At 40.2% G+C, this 15,000-nt stretch overlaps 2 protein-coding genes and 1 long non-coding RNA gene across 3 annotated transcripts in view; 2 read left to right on the plus strand and 1 right to left on the minus strand.

The window, feature by feature from the left end:
- Positions 1–920: 920 nt before the first annotated feature.
- LOC138041848 (uncharacterized) lies at positions 921–3,096 on the minus strand. The gene is made up of 2 exons (XR_011130877.1): positions 2,965–3,096; positions 921–2,787 (listed from the first exon to the last, which is right to left on the minus strand). It is a non-coding gene; the product is annotated as an uncharacterized lncRNA (long non-coding RNA).
- A 26-nt stretch (positions 3,097–3,122) lies between these two features.
- On the plus strand, positions 3,123–6,381 carry LOC138041838 (large ribosomal subunit protein eL27-like). Its single transcript, XM_068887514.1, has 4 exons — positions 3,123–3,252; positions 3,617–3,880; positions 5,014–5,124; positions 6,296–6,381. The coding sequence occupies exons 2-4, from the start codon at positions 3,630–3,632 to the stop codon at positions 6,342–6,344; spliced, it is 411 nt and encodes a 136-aa protein (XP_068743615.1). The 5' UTR covers positions 3,123–3,252; positions 3,617–3,629; the 3' UTR covers positions 6,345–6,381.
- Positions 6,382–8,528: 2,147 nt separating this feature from the next.
- Positions 8,529–15,000, plus strand: part of LOC138053292 (DNA polymerase iota-like) — a 6,780-nt gene continuing 308 nt past the window's right edge. The window contains exons 1-3 of the mRNA XM_068899949.1: positions 8,529–9,214; positions 12,430–12,667; positions 13,289–15,000. The exon at positions 13,289–15,000 is cut by the window's right edge and continues 308 nt beyond it. Coding sequence (XP_068756050.1) covers positions 8,558–9,214; positions 12,430–12,667; positions 13,289–14,211 — 1,818 coding nt within the window. The 5' untranslated portion in view covers positions 8,529–8,557 and the 3' untranslated portion in view covers positions 14,212–15,000. The remainder of the gene's footprint in view (positions 9,215–12,429; positions 12,668–13,288) is intronic.

The raw sequence follows: 15,000 nt of genomic DNA on the forward strand, positions 1-15,000 counted from the left end.
CAAATATACCATTTTTCAGATGTTCGAAAATCCTAGGAGAGGCAGGCAAGCAAGACATTTTACATATCATATATCTTTCTTTACCCTCGGATTTTAGAGTAGCTTGGTGTAGCTAATATCCACGAGCATTTACCCTCCCAACCATGATACACCACATAAGACAGACCACGACAAATGTTCCGAAAATTCTAGATCTCAAATCGTCTTCCGAACAGATATTTTCCAAAAATTGACGTTTGGTGCCCCTGGTGTATTCAACAGACTAGAAAATTAAACCGTTTGCTTATCTTGAAATACCCGACTATTGTTGTCTGGGCCGCGCCGCACGACATGCGATTGGCCAGCTTCCACAAAGGGGAAACTGGACTCACACTATCCAGGATTGATGTCCTTCTTACGTTTTTCAGCGGTCCTTCCAAACCCCATTTGATATGTAAGGATCCACCACTTTAACCCGTCGGTTCATTAAGAGTAGGATGAGTCCAAGTGACCTTATTGTTTTCGCTACTTTTTTGCTTTTAGCACAAATTAAAATGTTCTGCACGTCAAGCGAGTTATTGTTTTGAGCTTTTTCATTTGTGTTTGGAAATTAATTCTTTTGTCTTCCCTTAATTAATATTTGCCTGTAGAGACATCGCCTTTCATGCAACAATTAATCGTGTTTTGTCGGAGACTGAAACTGTTCTCATGCATGTTAATACGACCGTGAAACCATTACACTGGAGCCATTTATTTCTTTTCAGGGCGTTATTTTTATTTCAGTACATCACTTTTGAGTGATCTCAGCCTTCACATACTGAAGCAATTTTATTTGCTATCGCAAATATGTACTCCATCTACCTAATGCAATTGTAAACATCGACGGCTACTTTGACAATCAAATGAAGAAGTATTTAATTACGTCAATATCAAAGGCGATTAATGTGTAGAAGGTACGTTGGAGTGTGCACTCTGACTCAGTCTCAAGGAAGATATTTCTTGCATAATGCAAGCTAAACAAGATGAATTACAAGAAAAAGAAGCGACTACTTTTGATTATGATAAGGAAATGGGCGAAGCGTTGAGCACAATATTTGGCAACCTTCGTGGAATACAGGAAATGCGACGTATTACACCAAGCTCGGTTGATTTGCGAGCTGTGACAGTGCAGAGCACATCAGAAACTCACCGTATTAAGTTTCAACAGAGCCCTTCGGAACTTAAAGAACATGAAGAACGAAAGGAACAAAGGACCAACGAAACTGTGACTGTGAAATGTAAAAGAAGATTACCTGTTTTGCCACAAATACGAAAACAAACTCGGTAAAACTATAAACTGGTTGGCGTCTGATCATTACAGAAAACAAATTAGGGCACTCGCAAAGAACCAGGACGGAATCAGTTTAAACAGTTCAACTGGGGAGGTCCACAGACATTGATCGATAAAATGAACACATATAACAATTGAACAAACAGGTATAAAAGTGTTCATGTTTCACTCACAATGAAAGGCTCAAATGGTGCGGTAACACACTACACAAGACTGTAGTCTTGGAGGACTTGGAGTTAGCGATACAACATGATGACCCTTGGGCTCAGTTGCGCGGACCTGTTCCAGGGGCACCCAACGATAATCTTCGAACGGTGAAATTTGTGTTCGGGAGAGTCAAGCTGCTCTAAGAATTTCGGTTGTACGTTGCTAAACAGCTATAGCTTTCTTTCCTAATGCATCCCCTAAGAGATTCGCAACCTTGGGAAAAGTCAGGCTCCCTTACGTTTTCGGAAGGGGTATTTTTGCACTTCTTTTTTTGGCACTAAAAAAGGTCACCTAGCAGAACTTTTCGGATGAGCAAATGGTTTGCTGGGACGTTCTTAGAAGGTAATGTTCAGCTAGGAATTTCGGAAATTAAGATTTCATTCCCTAAAATTTTCGGACTCTTTAATTTTCAGCTAAGATATCCGAACAGATCAAATTTTTCTAGGTGATAAAAACATCTGTTTATACATTAAAAGGAGCCCAGAGATGTCTCTCAAAGGCTTTTGGCTTAATTTGCTGGTTGGGTGCCCTTGCTCTTCTCTTATGTAAAACACTCATAATCCTTCCTCTCTACAAACTAAGTTTTATTCCATGACGGAAGTTTCAAATTTAATCTAATTTTGGGGGTGATATCAAGGCTTTAATATTTCACATTTTGAGAGATTCCACTAATAAACAGCAGTTTAGCGTTCGGTTATTTAGATCCTATTTACTGTCTATCAACCCGATTAAAATGAAACGTAACATCCTATCAACATACCAACCACCGATTCAAAGCAACTCTTTTGTTTGAAGAATACAGCTTAAATATGTTTGTCTTTTTTTCTGGACGATGACTGAAGTGCCCTCTGATTTGTTATCTCCGTGCATCGTGTGAGGTGCTTCGTTTAATAGAATCTTAATAGAACACTTAACACTAACAAATGATAGATGAATTGCAAGGCCCGTAATTCGTATTAACATTGATAAGGCAATCGCCACCATTAATTACATCGAATAGACCTATTACCGCAATAAAAGGTGTCCAAAAGTGAAGTATTTTTCTCAGAAATTAACCTGTCAGTTAAATGACAACTTTGTTGGTTCATTTATTGTGATGACCTTTGCACTCCCAATATAATATATGTGAAGTTCATAGATCTTCCGATCAGCTCTCCGATGGTGTGATAGTTCAGTCAGTTGTAGAGCAATGCGCGGGGCACTTGTACGGTCGAGCGTCAGAGTATCGTTCAAACCAGGTTAACTTCGATGATGTTCGCACTGAAAAGTGACTCAAAAGTCAAACAATGAAATCAAATAGTAAGCTAAGTGATATTTTAAAGTCACAATGGTTTTTTATGAGAAAAATAGCAAACAAGACTTCAGGGACACTTTCCTTTTGTACCCAAAATAGGATTTATCCGGTGGTAAATCAAATGGAACAGACTTTTCCACTGAAAAGCTCGTACCTGCACAACTGCACGTGAGAATTACTACTTATGAAGTAATGATCGAAAATCCGGCAGCCATGTTTGTTATTCTAAATGATTAGTATCCGGTCTCTTGAGAAAAAAAGAATAGGAAACACGCTTGTCCCGTTCCATGTTTTGATTGAGGAAATTTGTCCTTGGCCTCCTGTTCTCACGCATTCGCCCCACCCAGCCCCCTCACCGCCAACGACTATTCCCACAGTGCTTGAATTCAGCGGTTTCTGCCCACCTGCCTCCCTCTCTCTCCTTTCGTCGCCATCTTTGCTGGTGAGGTTGTTTGTCTTGCTTAACAATCTTCTTCCATCTGCATTGAAAAAAAAACACTTTTCCAAACTTTTCTTGCTTAATTTATGTAAAAGATTTAAGTATTCCGTCGTTACAATAATTACCTTAAAGTATTGATCCAAAGTTAACGGAATTTCTGTTGTTATTGCGGCAGGGGTATTTTGCAGAACTCCGAACGCCGAATGGTTAGCTTTCAATTTTGATAGTGCAGTGATAGGTCTACGCCCCGACTTCTAGAATTGTTAGCTTTTAGTTACTGTTGCATACATGTACAGTTATTATCGTCAAGTACCGTTGTTATAATTGTGTTAAGTAATATAGTCGTTCTTTCCTTGTAAATCTGTAGGCTTCCCTGAACAATGGGAAAATTTATCAAGTCTGGAAAAGTTGTGTTGGTTTTAAACGGTCGCTACGCAGGTAGAAAAGCGGTGATAGTGAAGAACTATGACGACGGGACCGCGGACAAGCAATATGGACACGCACTTGTCGCTGGAATCGCTCGTTATCCGCTTAAAGTTAAAAAAGGCATGAGCAAAAAGAAGTTGGCCAAACGATCCAGAATAAAGGCGTTTGTCAAAGTTTACAATTACAATCATCTAATGCCCACCAGGTAGTGTGCAGCTTAATTAATTAAATGTACATTGTAATTGATGTATATCTGAAGTGCAGGGTATAGACGAATGGGAAAAGTAATCCTTGCACTTAGCTGGAACAAACTAAGCAATAAATTTATTGTAACTTTTTTAAAAGACACTTGGAAAATCAGGTGGTCCCAATGGGATTTGAACCCTCGACCTCTGTGATGCCATTGCAATGATCTACCAACTTTTTATCAACTTGATGTGCAAACGTTGTTAATTGATACTGAGTTATGAAGCCACACAGATTGGAGAAGGTCAATTTGTGGCTAAGTTTTACTTCGTGTAGAAGACGCACATGACGTAACAAAAGCTTTAGGGGTCTTTAGGGATTTAGAATTCTGATTAGGTATTGTTTCACGATTTTTGTTCTATTGTTTTATGTCATGTGTGTCTTCTACACGAAGTAAAAGCCAAATTTGTGCGAGGATCACTTCTCTCATTTGTCTGCAACCTGCAGTTCGAATGTACATTCATTTCATTCATCTGGTCCTTCACGGGAACAAATGAGATCAGCAAATTGACCTGCTCCCAACTTTGTAGCTTCATAACTCATTTGATAGAGCATTACATTGGCATCACAGAGGCCATGGGTTTGAAACCTGTTGACACCACCTGAATTTTTTGGGTTTCATTTCCAAGAAGGTTTCAATGTAATGTTTAAATTGTCCAGCTAAGTGCGAGAGTCACTTCTTTCATTCGTTTAACCCATTGACTACTCAAGTGCCCTGGGATGCCCCGGTTGACGACTAAAATTGTTTGGCATTAGACAGTAAAATCTTTCAAGTCTCACTTCCAGGAGTCAATGGGTTAACTGTATATTCTCATTTTGATTTGTTTGCATTTCAGCTTGCGTTTCATGCCGTCTTGCTAGCAGTGCTACACAAACACGAAACGAAGCGTCTGGCCTCCAGCCTCAGACGAAAACACTGCTTACTGCATACCTTTGTTCTGTGTACAGACATAGAGCTAAATGCTCTATTTTGTTCCTTACAGATAGGTTATTTATGAATAATATTGTTCCTAAAGAAATAGACTGCTTGGTCTTGTTTCTCGAATTATTGTGTTATAACCTGAATGTCAGACTACCGATTTAATCTTACAGATACTCTGTCGATGTTAACCTGGATAAGACAGTTATCAACAAGGAGGTATTTAAGGATCCAGCATCGAAACGAAAAGCAACAAAAGAAGCCAAGGCAAAGTTCGAAGAAAGGTAACAAAAAGTTGGAAATAATGTTCTCAGTATTTTATTGCAAGACCATGTTGGTTGCTTGCTTGCTCTGCTGGGCACTGTTCAAGGCATTGCTTGGAACTACTGTTTGCAGCAGGATCTTAGTAAGGGGAGCCTCCATTTGATTTTCTTATACTTGGCCTAGGAGTTAAACCTTCCCTGAGTAGATTTATTTATAAAATGCCAACCTTAGGAGATTCAGCACACCCGCTGTTGTAAAAGCCAGTCCAAAAAGAGCTGTCTCAGCGTCAAGGAAAATAATTTTTATGATACTTTTTGTGGGAAAAAGCTGTTCCCAAAAGTATATTCATTCTGGAAAGGGTTGACTAAAGAAAGTAGTGGAGATAGAAGCTCCCCTTGACAAGCTCCTGTTTGAGGCAATTTTGCACCAGTTACCATGACAAAAATTGTGTCGTTTTAGTCATGTCAATGGCGGTATTTACAGTGTATACTAGAGGATGTGTAAGATGTCTCAGATGTCTTAGACAACTAGTTTAAATATGGGAAATAAGGTGGACGCGTTAAACATCAGATGAATTAAACATCTAAAGTTAAGTGCGTCTTAACGACACATTTAACAGACTTCTTAGTAGTTTCAGACCTTTAAGCCATCTAGTATAAAGATGAGACACACTAAACTGGGACGCACAAAGCAATGAAGTGCACAGTCTCTTCGGTGATTAAATCTCAGTATCTTTTGAAGAAAATTGTGAATTTGATTTCTAGCCATCGCAGTTAAGTGCGTCCTGTATTTATATTAGTCGCACTTGCAGCCAGACGTTTAATGCGTCTGGACGTCTTAGACGTCCTCTGGCATAAATATGGCCAATGACATCTTTTCAACAGTTGCACATAACATGACAAAATAGCAAGAGTTGTAAGGGGTTTTGCCTGGGCTGAGCTGTGAAACTGAAGAAATCACACAGAAGTCATTACATACCAATATGTCTTCCCCTTAATAACCTTATGACTACTAGGTATATATAGTTTACGTCATAGAAAGTGCAGCGTACAAGGTTTTATTCACTCGTTGTTTGTGTCAAAAACCCGAACGAGCGAGTGAGGGTTTTTGACACAAACAACGAGTGAATAAACCCCCGTACAAAGCACTTTCTATGTCGTGAACTGTTTGTTTGTTTGTTTGTTTTTTCAGGTACAAGTCTGGCAAGAACAGGTGGTTTTTCCAGAAACTGAGGTTCTGAACAGCAAACTTGTAAAATAATAAAATTGAGATTGCAATATGGAGTCTTTTGCGTCACTTTGTTCCCTCTCTTACTGCCTACTAACATTTCAAAGTCAGGGCTCTGAATATTATTGCCAAAGTTTGTTCAGATTATTCTCCTTCAAAGTTGGCTGTTATAACTGGCTGAATGTGGTGTAATGCTGAAAAACCATAAAATCGTGAAAAATCATCCCGGGTTATAGCTAATCCTGCATCCAAATTCCATCTTGAATCAAGGGCTGTGGAGTGCATTTGAAAGAAGTGAGGGTGGGGGGGGGGGGGGGTGGAGGGCTAGGGCTTGGTATATGTATGAGAGTAGTGTAAATTACTAAGTCTCTGTTAAAGCTGAAAACAACACCGTAAGGAAAATTGGGGGGGGGGGATAAAGGTCCCCCCAGCCCCTCCCTCTCCACGGCCCCTGTGGATCCAAATATCTCTTGATACTTGACAGTGGTATTTCATCCAACTGAATGGCAGACCCTTCATCAACCCATCCCTTGACCAATGGTCGATTCAAATTAAGCCAAACAGAAGTTTTCTGTCCCAATAACTTCAAAACAATCAGTATTTTTGGCTCTAAAGTTCATGACTGGTATATAGAGGTTCAGTGGTATGGAATTTTGTTAACCATCATGTCAAAAACGTAGGTAGTATTGACCTAAAAAAAACTTTGTAGACCATTCATGAGAAATGAACTCTTCAGGAGCTTTCCTTTCAGCGGCTTATTGGATTTAACGGTACGTTTGGAACAGATCAGCTGATTACACGCATTTCTAAGAAGAAAAGTAAATTTTAATGTTTAATTGTATTAGTTAATTAACTAAGCTCGCATTTTAGATGTGTAAACTATTAGAATGTTTTTAGAAATGTTATAATTAATAGTTTTTAATTGGACGAGTAATTAATTTTTTAAGTACACGACCCCACAAGCCTCTTAGCTTTAATCCTTAGCGTATATAAATAAAGATTCGATTCTATTCTAGCAGTAATGCTATCTGTAATTTTTATCACTAGGGTTAGAGTTTTTAGATGATAGGGACCTTTAGATTCTAGGACGAGAACGAGTACGAGATTTGACTGCTCCAGTTTTAAGCGAAAATACGTAGAAAATTTATAACGCGGACGATTAATCTTACTCTTTGTTAGCAGCATGGATTGCTCAGTTATTTTTATTATTGCTGGCAACTAAGCCTTTTCCTGATCAAAAAAATGCCAGAATGAGAACTGCTATCGTGTTGGTGACTTGTTTTGACACGGACGACATTTTTGGAAAACCTCGTACTAAGGGCCAGTGTGCGTTCGATTGATCGTATTCCGGAATAAGAATACGTGGAATATAAGTTAGAAATCATTCAATTTTACGAAGATCCTTATTAAAATTGTCAGACGCCCGCTAAAATGCTATCTTAAACTTACGTTAACCATCCTTGTTGCTTCAAAACGCCAGACACCGTTTCAAATCATCACTCCGCGTATTCGAATGGTGTCACGTTTTTCCCGCCAAAATGACGCTGGTTCGCACGCTCACCGTTGTTCCGATGAGAAAATCTCCTACTCGTAGTCGTTCTCGTCCTAGAATCTAAAGCTCTCTAATATAAAATCAAGGACTTTTATAAACAGAGGTCTAGTACGCTTTCAAGGTCTTGGGATTTGGCCAAATATTTAAAGCCCAATCACCGTTGGAAGGAGGAAAGGTTTGAGTTAAACCAATTGAACGAATTGCTGGTAAGGTGACGCAACGGCTCTATTTCCGACAATAAAGAAGAAATCAAGTGAAGCTATGATCTTCGCAGTTATGAGCGCAATTTTTGCAATTGCGTAGAGAAGCCTGAAAAATTCAGGACTTCAACGGTGTTTGAACCCGTGACCTCGCGATTCCGGTGCGACGCTCTAACCGGAGCGTCGCACCGAAATCGCGAGGTCACGGGTTCAAAACCCGGTGAAGTCCTGAATTTTTCAGGCTTCTCTACGCAATTGCAAAAATTGCGCTCATAACTGCGAAGATCATAGCTTCACTTGATTTCATATCCGCAGTTCATATATGATTCATTTCATATACCATTTCATCATTGAAGAAAGAAGAAGTCATTACAATAAACTGCCGCTTTGCAGAATTTGAACGTTTGCCCACATGAATCTTACCCTTAGGGATAAGGCTTGGTCACCAAGCAGTGGAAGCACGAGAAAGTTAACATGGAAAATAAGAGAGGTTTGACCGATTTTCAGTCATCATATGGTTACGCTGATGACGAAGGAGATGTATCAGACGACGAAGAATGGCAAAGTTCTCGTCCATCCGCAGGCAACTGCAGCCGGCAGTTGACGATAAGCCTTCTTCCCCCTTGCAAGAAACCGCGAATGGACTCTTCATCGATTCCAGATAAACTTGGAAGTGAGACTTCGCTGCTTCCAGGCTGGAATTCGAGACACAAAAGAATTATAATTCATGTGGATATAGACTGTTTCTATGCTCAGGTAGAGATGATTCGAAACCCAGACTTACGAAACGTACCCTTGGGAATTCAACAAAAGCACATTGTCGTGACTTGCAATTACGTTGCGAGGAAACGTGGCGTGACTAAGCTGTCCTTTGTCACTGATGCGAAGAAGAAGTGTCCAGATCTTGTTCTTGTTAAAGGCGAGGACTTGACAGTTTATAGAGAATTTTCAGGGAAAGTACATTCCCTCCTTACCCGTAAATTCACGCCCCTGGTTGAAAGACTTGGCATGGATGAGAATTTCCTAGACGTCACCGAACTTGTCACTTCAAGGCTGCAGAATAACACTAATGAAATAAAGGGCTTCTCAGGTGCTGTTTACATTAAGAATTCAGATGAAAGTGAGATGAAGGTAAATTTATGTACCATGACCTGGGCCCCCCTGGTTAGGTAGCTTACCTTACGGCATACAATGTCAGGGGGAGGTAAACCATTCACAGCAGAGCCAACTTACAGCATTAACCCTAACCCGAGGTCTTTCGGAACAGTTCACAAACAGAAAAAACAGCAAATTACGGATCACAGAAAAATTAAGACAAATTCACTGGGCTACTAACCAAGCTTCAGTGGTGGTCCTCATGTAAAAAATGCTGCAAAAGAGACCTTCTCTGCCTAATTGGCAAATTAAACTTTTCCTGCCAGCAGCATCTTCTTGCATTGCCTCATTGACTTGAGCTCCATTGTTTGCTAGTTCCACCATCACCTCACTCTGAACCAGGAGGCCATCTTGACATTGCCTGATGGCTGGAATTCCTTCCTAACTGGAACGGCCATTCCATTATCCCGTAGTTGAAGGGGTCCTGTTCTCCCAACTTGGATCTCTTCACAGATGCGCCTCAGTATGCCTTGGAAATACGGTATTATGGGTAACTGGATTTCTCAACCCTGGCTCACAATACTCCAAGACTGCTCTATTCAGTGGAAGGAGCTTTACCCCATCACTCTGGCTTGCCTTGTATGGGGATCTCAATTTTTAGGAAAGAAAGTTCTCTTTCACGGTGATAGTCACGCTGTCATAGATATTTGAGCTGCCAGTTCATCCTGCTACCCCCTGATCATGCACCTTCAAGGCTGTGCTCTAAGGAAAATTTCGGGGAGCCCTTCGGGCTCCCAATCATTTCAGCTGGGGTGCCCAGCTCTCCAAGTTGGTCGCCTGAATTAATTAATTATTTATTTAATTAATTATCTGAGATCAACAACGCAGCAAGATCTTCGTCCATCTCTCCCTCAAAAAAACATTGCTGCTACTGCTCTGATGATGGTAGAACTCGCTAGTGCAAGAAAAACCCGCAACCCGTCAAATTTTTCACGCCATACTTGAGAAAGATGAGAAAAGTGGCAATGCCACCGATGTTTTTTTAGGTTTAAAAGTGAAAAAGTAAAGATTGCAGCAGGTTTATGTAAAAAGGTTTGGGTCTAATAGAGGTAAACCTTTTTACTGGTTAGTTGGGTTGAAAATAAATTTTCTAAACGTGAATCAATGCCGCTTGATTCCTATGGAGATTTTGTGAAAACTGCCGTGAAACAATGAAACCACCGCGCCCCAAAAGCTATCATTTTTTTCTCTTAGCAAGTCATCTTGATCTGGACGAAAATCATCGCTACAGGACAGAACTAAAGTATTTTTTCCTTACATTATCAGTAAAATGTTTATTGGACTGAGCTTTTTGTTCGGTCGAAGCGCCAGTCACAGCGTTATTTGTTTAGGGCACGGAATGATTTGTCACGAACCAAAGACAACGCCAGGATTGGTCTTTTTTTATTTCGTTATTTCATATACAGGGGAAAAACAACCATAACCTAAATATATTTTAGTCAAGCAGGCGCAGCCGCGAAATATCGTAAAAATATTAAATTTGCATTAACTGCGAGTCTCGGGTTCATACAGAAGTAAATTGCACGGCTTCCCCAGCCGCGCTTTACCGCTGTCAGAGCAGAAGTAACAGCTCTTTTTTTAAAACTATAACCAAGAAATTCCAAACTCCACGTTCCAAATTTAATTAATGCTACTTTTTGAGGAGGAATGGAAATTCGTGCGGCTGCTGGCCGCCACGTGCAAAGTCATGGGTTATGTTACATGTGAAATCATGTGGAACGGCCTTTGAAACGATTGTTTTGAACGAAGATGAAACATTTTTTGAGAGGTTTCGTAAACTGTAACCACCAGCATATTAAAATTTTTAGCTGCCTTATCTGCAAGAAATACAATAAGCCAGAGTGCCCGGCCGGGCGACCACATAATTTTTTTCATTCGCCCGGAGCCAAATGTTAGTCACCTCAGGCGACCGGGCGCCGTTAGAGCACAGCCTTGACCTTGTTTGCTCCATATTCTTTATTGTCACTTCCAATCACTTTACAGTTTTCTTTTCTCACGTTACTGGCACAGATAACTCCATTGCTGATTCTTTGTTCCGTTTGGAGATGTCATGGTTCTACCAGTTTGCCCCGGCAGTTTGCCCCCCAAACCTATCCCCAAATCAGTGGCATCCCTCTGACACAGGGTTTGAGCTTCCTCCAGTCTCAGTCTATAGCTGATTCCACACATTGCTACTGGCCTTCACCATTACATTAACTTCCCTGTTTGCTGGTACACACCTGACTTCTTTGCTTACCTTGCCAACCAGATTAATTTCAAAACCATCAAGCTCTGCATAGCAGCACTTTGCTACGCCCACATTGAAAACAGCCCCCCAAACCCTTTCAAGGAAGTCTCTGTCCTTCATCTTCTTCTTTGGGAAATCAAGCATACCACAGGAACACCATCACAACAACGCCTTTCCAGCCAAGTCAAGGTTAAGTTGGCTGGTGCTTGTGACGTCATTCCCCCAGATAAACAGTACTGATCCTGTCGCCTGCCTTTGCGTTAGCCTTCTGTGGATTCCTATGATCCAGCCACTTTACCTCTCTAACTACAACACATTTCAACCACCTGATGCATCTCTCCTCTAATGATGTCTCCTTCATCACTGATCGGTCCATCAGGCCAGGGCTTAAAGTCCTCCAAAACTATTCCATACCACCAGGAATGCTCCCTCTTGCTCATTCCTTCTTACCACTCAGTATGCATTGTACGCATTATGTCCCCATTAACCCTTTGACGTCCAAACCAGCCAGACTTAGTATTTTACTCTGTCTATCGCCAGACGATTTTACTCGTCAATGGGGAACCCCTGGGAGTCAATGGGTTAAATATCTTCAGAATCGCCACATAACAGGTCCCTCTCTGCTTTACATCTTCAACTCAGGCCCATACCTTACTAGGGCTAAAGCTACAGTCATTTTCCTCAGGTGCCTTGATATTCCCACAGAGCTGTATGCTTACAACAGTTTTAGCATTGGGGCCGCAATCACTGCTGCAGAGGCCGGTCTACCACCTTGTTCAGATATTAGGAAGATGGTCAAGTGACTGCTTCACTCTTTACATCTGCACCCCTCCATCAGTTCCCCAGAGGGTGCTTCTGTTGCTGGCCACAGCATGCCTTTCTGGACAAGGGATTTGGAATGTGAATCAGACAACCTATCACACACATCTCAGTCAATATTCATTTTTTCCTTATACACCTGTAGGTTGCAATCCCATGTCACTGTGGCTGCCATCAAAGACTACTGATGGGATCTATGATTGCAGCAGAAATCAGACAAGCAATTTTAGAAGAGGTTGGGCTTACTTGCTGTGCTGGTGTTGCAAACAATAAATTGCTCGCAAAACTTGTTGGTGGGTGGAAGAAACCAAATATGCAGACAACAATGCTCCCTGAAGATGCGGAAAGCTTTATGTTTACACTTAAAGCAAAAGATATTCCAGGTATAGTTCTCAGAAATGAGAGAGATATTGACACATAGACATCCAGTATGGATGGGGCTTATTAACCCATTGACCCCAGGGAATGAGACTTAAAAGATTTTACTCTGTCAAATGCCAGATGATTTTGCTTGTCACCTGGGGGCATCCTAGGGTGTTTGAGGTGTCAAGGGGTTAAGCAGTCAAAAACTCTGTCCCCTCCATTAACAAGGATTTCCAGGGAAACTGTCAACAAAACTATTGTTCGATGAAGCCGAAATTTACCAGATCCTTTTTGTTTCTATTTGTCTGGTTAGACAATGTAATACTTCCCTTTTTTATTGAACTGGCATTTAGTTTAAATGTTTCTACTTTTAAAATGTCAGTATTTAAAGTTTGAAGCTTTTGGGTTTGGAGAAGTAGTAGTTAAAATGTAAAAAATGAGTGAAGGCTGCAACAATTTGGCTGTAATTTACAAATTATATTATTGTGGTTGAGGTGCATTGATCACAACCATAGACAAAATAATGTTGGTTTTCCAAGTTGGGTATTTTTGTCTGAAAAATCGACATGGGAATCCGCCTTCTCACCAATGACAATTCTTCAGACTCTGAGGTAAACTGTGATCCCCACTTAATCTTACAGGTATTGGGCATAGTGCAACAAAAAAGTTGCGGGCGATAAATGTTACATCTGTTGCTGATCTACTTTCCTGTCCCCGCCAAGTGCTAGAGAAGGAATTTGGCAACTTGCAATCAACCCTGATGATTAAATTATGCAGTGGCATTGATGACAGCCCAGTTACGCCATCTGGTGAATTCAAGTCCATAACTGACGAGGATTCATTCAAAAGGTGTTCAACTCTTGAAGATGCCAGAAAACGACTTTCTAACCTTGTGGAAGGGTTACTCCTAAGAGTTTCAAGTGACTGTGGTGTACCTGAAACTGTAAAAGTCACAGTCCGACGACAGGCAGAGAAATCTCATAAAAGGGAGAGTCGTCAGTGTAGATTGCCAAACATGTGCTTTGACAATCAAATCAAGGCCAGAGAAACTCTTCTAATGACCTGCCTGCAATTGTTTAATAAGCTGGTTGATGTGAAGAGACCATTCCACTTGACTTTGTTGGGTGTTTCATTATCAAACTTTCAAAAATCCCCTTCTGCAAAATCCAAGAACATCTCTGATTTTTTTCAGTTGTCCGTTTCTGACAAGAATGAGTCTGTCATCAGCAGTCCATCTAAAAATACTTCTAGTGAAGTGGTAGAATTGTACCATTCCAATGAGAGTAAAAACAAAACTTACCTCTTTGAACGTAGCGATCAGATTTTAGAACACGTTCCTAAGAAAACTCAAGGTACAGCCGTGGTGGAAGAAAGTAAGCCATTTGTTTGTCCTAAAGGTATAGATACTGCAGTTTTTGTTGAACTTCCTCTTGATGTGCAGAAGGAGTTGGAGACACAGTGGCAGCAAAGTGCAAGAATTCAAGTTAAAAAGGCAGTACCGGTAACTTCAAAGGCAAAGAAGTGTTCTGGAATCCAAAAGTATTTTGTGAATGAGCAAAAGTAACAGACTTCCTCCAAGTGAAGCTTTCAATTGTTTAACAGATTTTTCATATTGTATCCTTGTGTGCCTTGGCCATGCCCCTCAGCTGAACTTTGCAGCACATGGCTCATACTTTTTTCGTTGAGATTCTTTTCATGCTTCCTTTTCTTTCATGGGCCAACAAGGATGATTTCCCTCTTCTGTAATTTAACCATTTGAGTTATTACACTTGTTGGATTTAAAGAAAAACGTATGGAATGATATTGATCGCACTTTTATGCAGATTAACGTGAAAGGCATTGTGGAATATTACAGTATTATTCAAAACTTTCAATGCCATTTTCATAACTCATCATGCATTGTTTGTATGAAGCATGTTAACATACTCTTGTTAGAAAAAAACTGTATAGTGGTATATATTTCTTTTCAAATTCTGCACTCTGTGTATTCTTTTTGCACCATTTCATTCTGGTGTGACAATTAATAATATTACTTTATCATGAATCAAATGAAATATTATGGTCACAGCAGTATAATGATTTCAATAACTGCTTCATCAGGAAAATTTAAAATCAGACTTTGCCTAGTATTGTTAAAAACTGTTAAATCTTTTTGGAAGTTTAAAAATTTTAATAACATATGGAGGGAAGTTTGCTTTTTAAAGTGGTACCATGATCAAAAAATCACTTCCTTTTTTTCTTCAGATTTTGATTTCAACTATATCTGCAAATTCAAAAAATGCATATGAACAAACATCAAGATCTCTTGAACTTGATAGGTGACTGCTTTGTCTAACAAACAGTTTGTGGTTAT

This window comes from Montipora capricornis, chromosome 1, assembly GCF_036669925.1.
Source record: "Montipora capricornis isolate CH-2021 chromosome 1, ASM3666992v2, whole genome shotgun sequence".
NCBI classification, from domain to species: domain Eukaryota; kingdom Metazoa; phylum Cnidaria; class Anthozoa; order Scleractinia; family Acroporidae; genus Montipora; species Montipora capricornis.

Coding starts and splice junctions, on each gene's coding strand:
- LOC138041838 (XM_068887514.1), top strand. CDS start 3,630: ATGGGAAAATTTATCAAGTCTGGAAAAGTTGTGTTGGTTTTAAACGGT. Junction 3,881..5,013: donor AATCATCTAATGCCCACCAG/GTAGTGTGCAGC, acceptor TTAATCTTACAG/ATACTCTGTCGATGTTAACC. Junction 5,125..6,295: donor AAGGCAAAGTTCGAAGAAAG/GTAACAAAAAGT, acceptor TTGTTTTTTCAG/GTACAAGTCTGGCAAGAACA.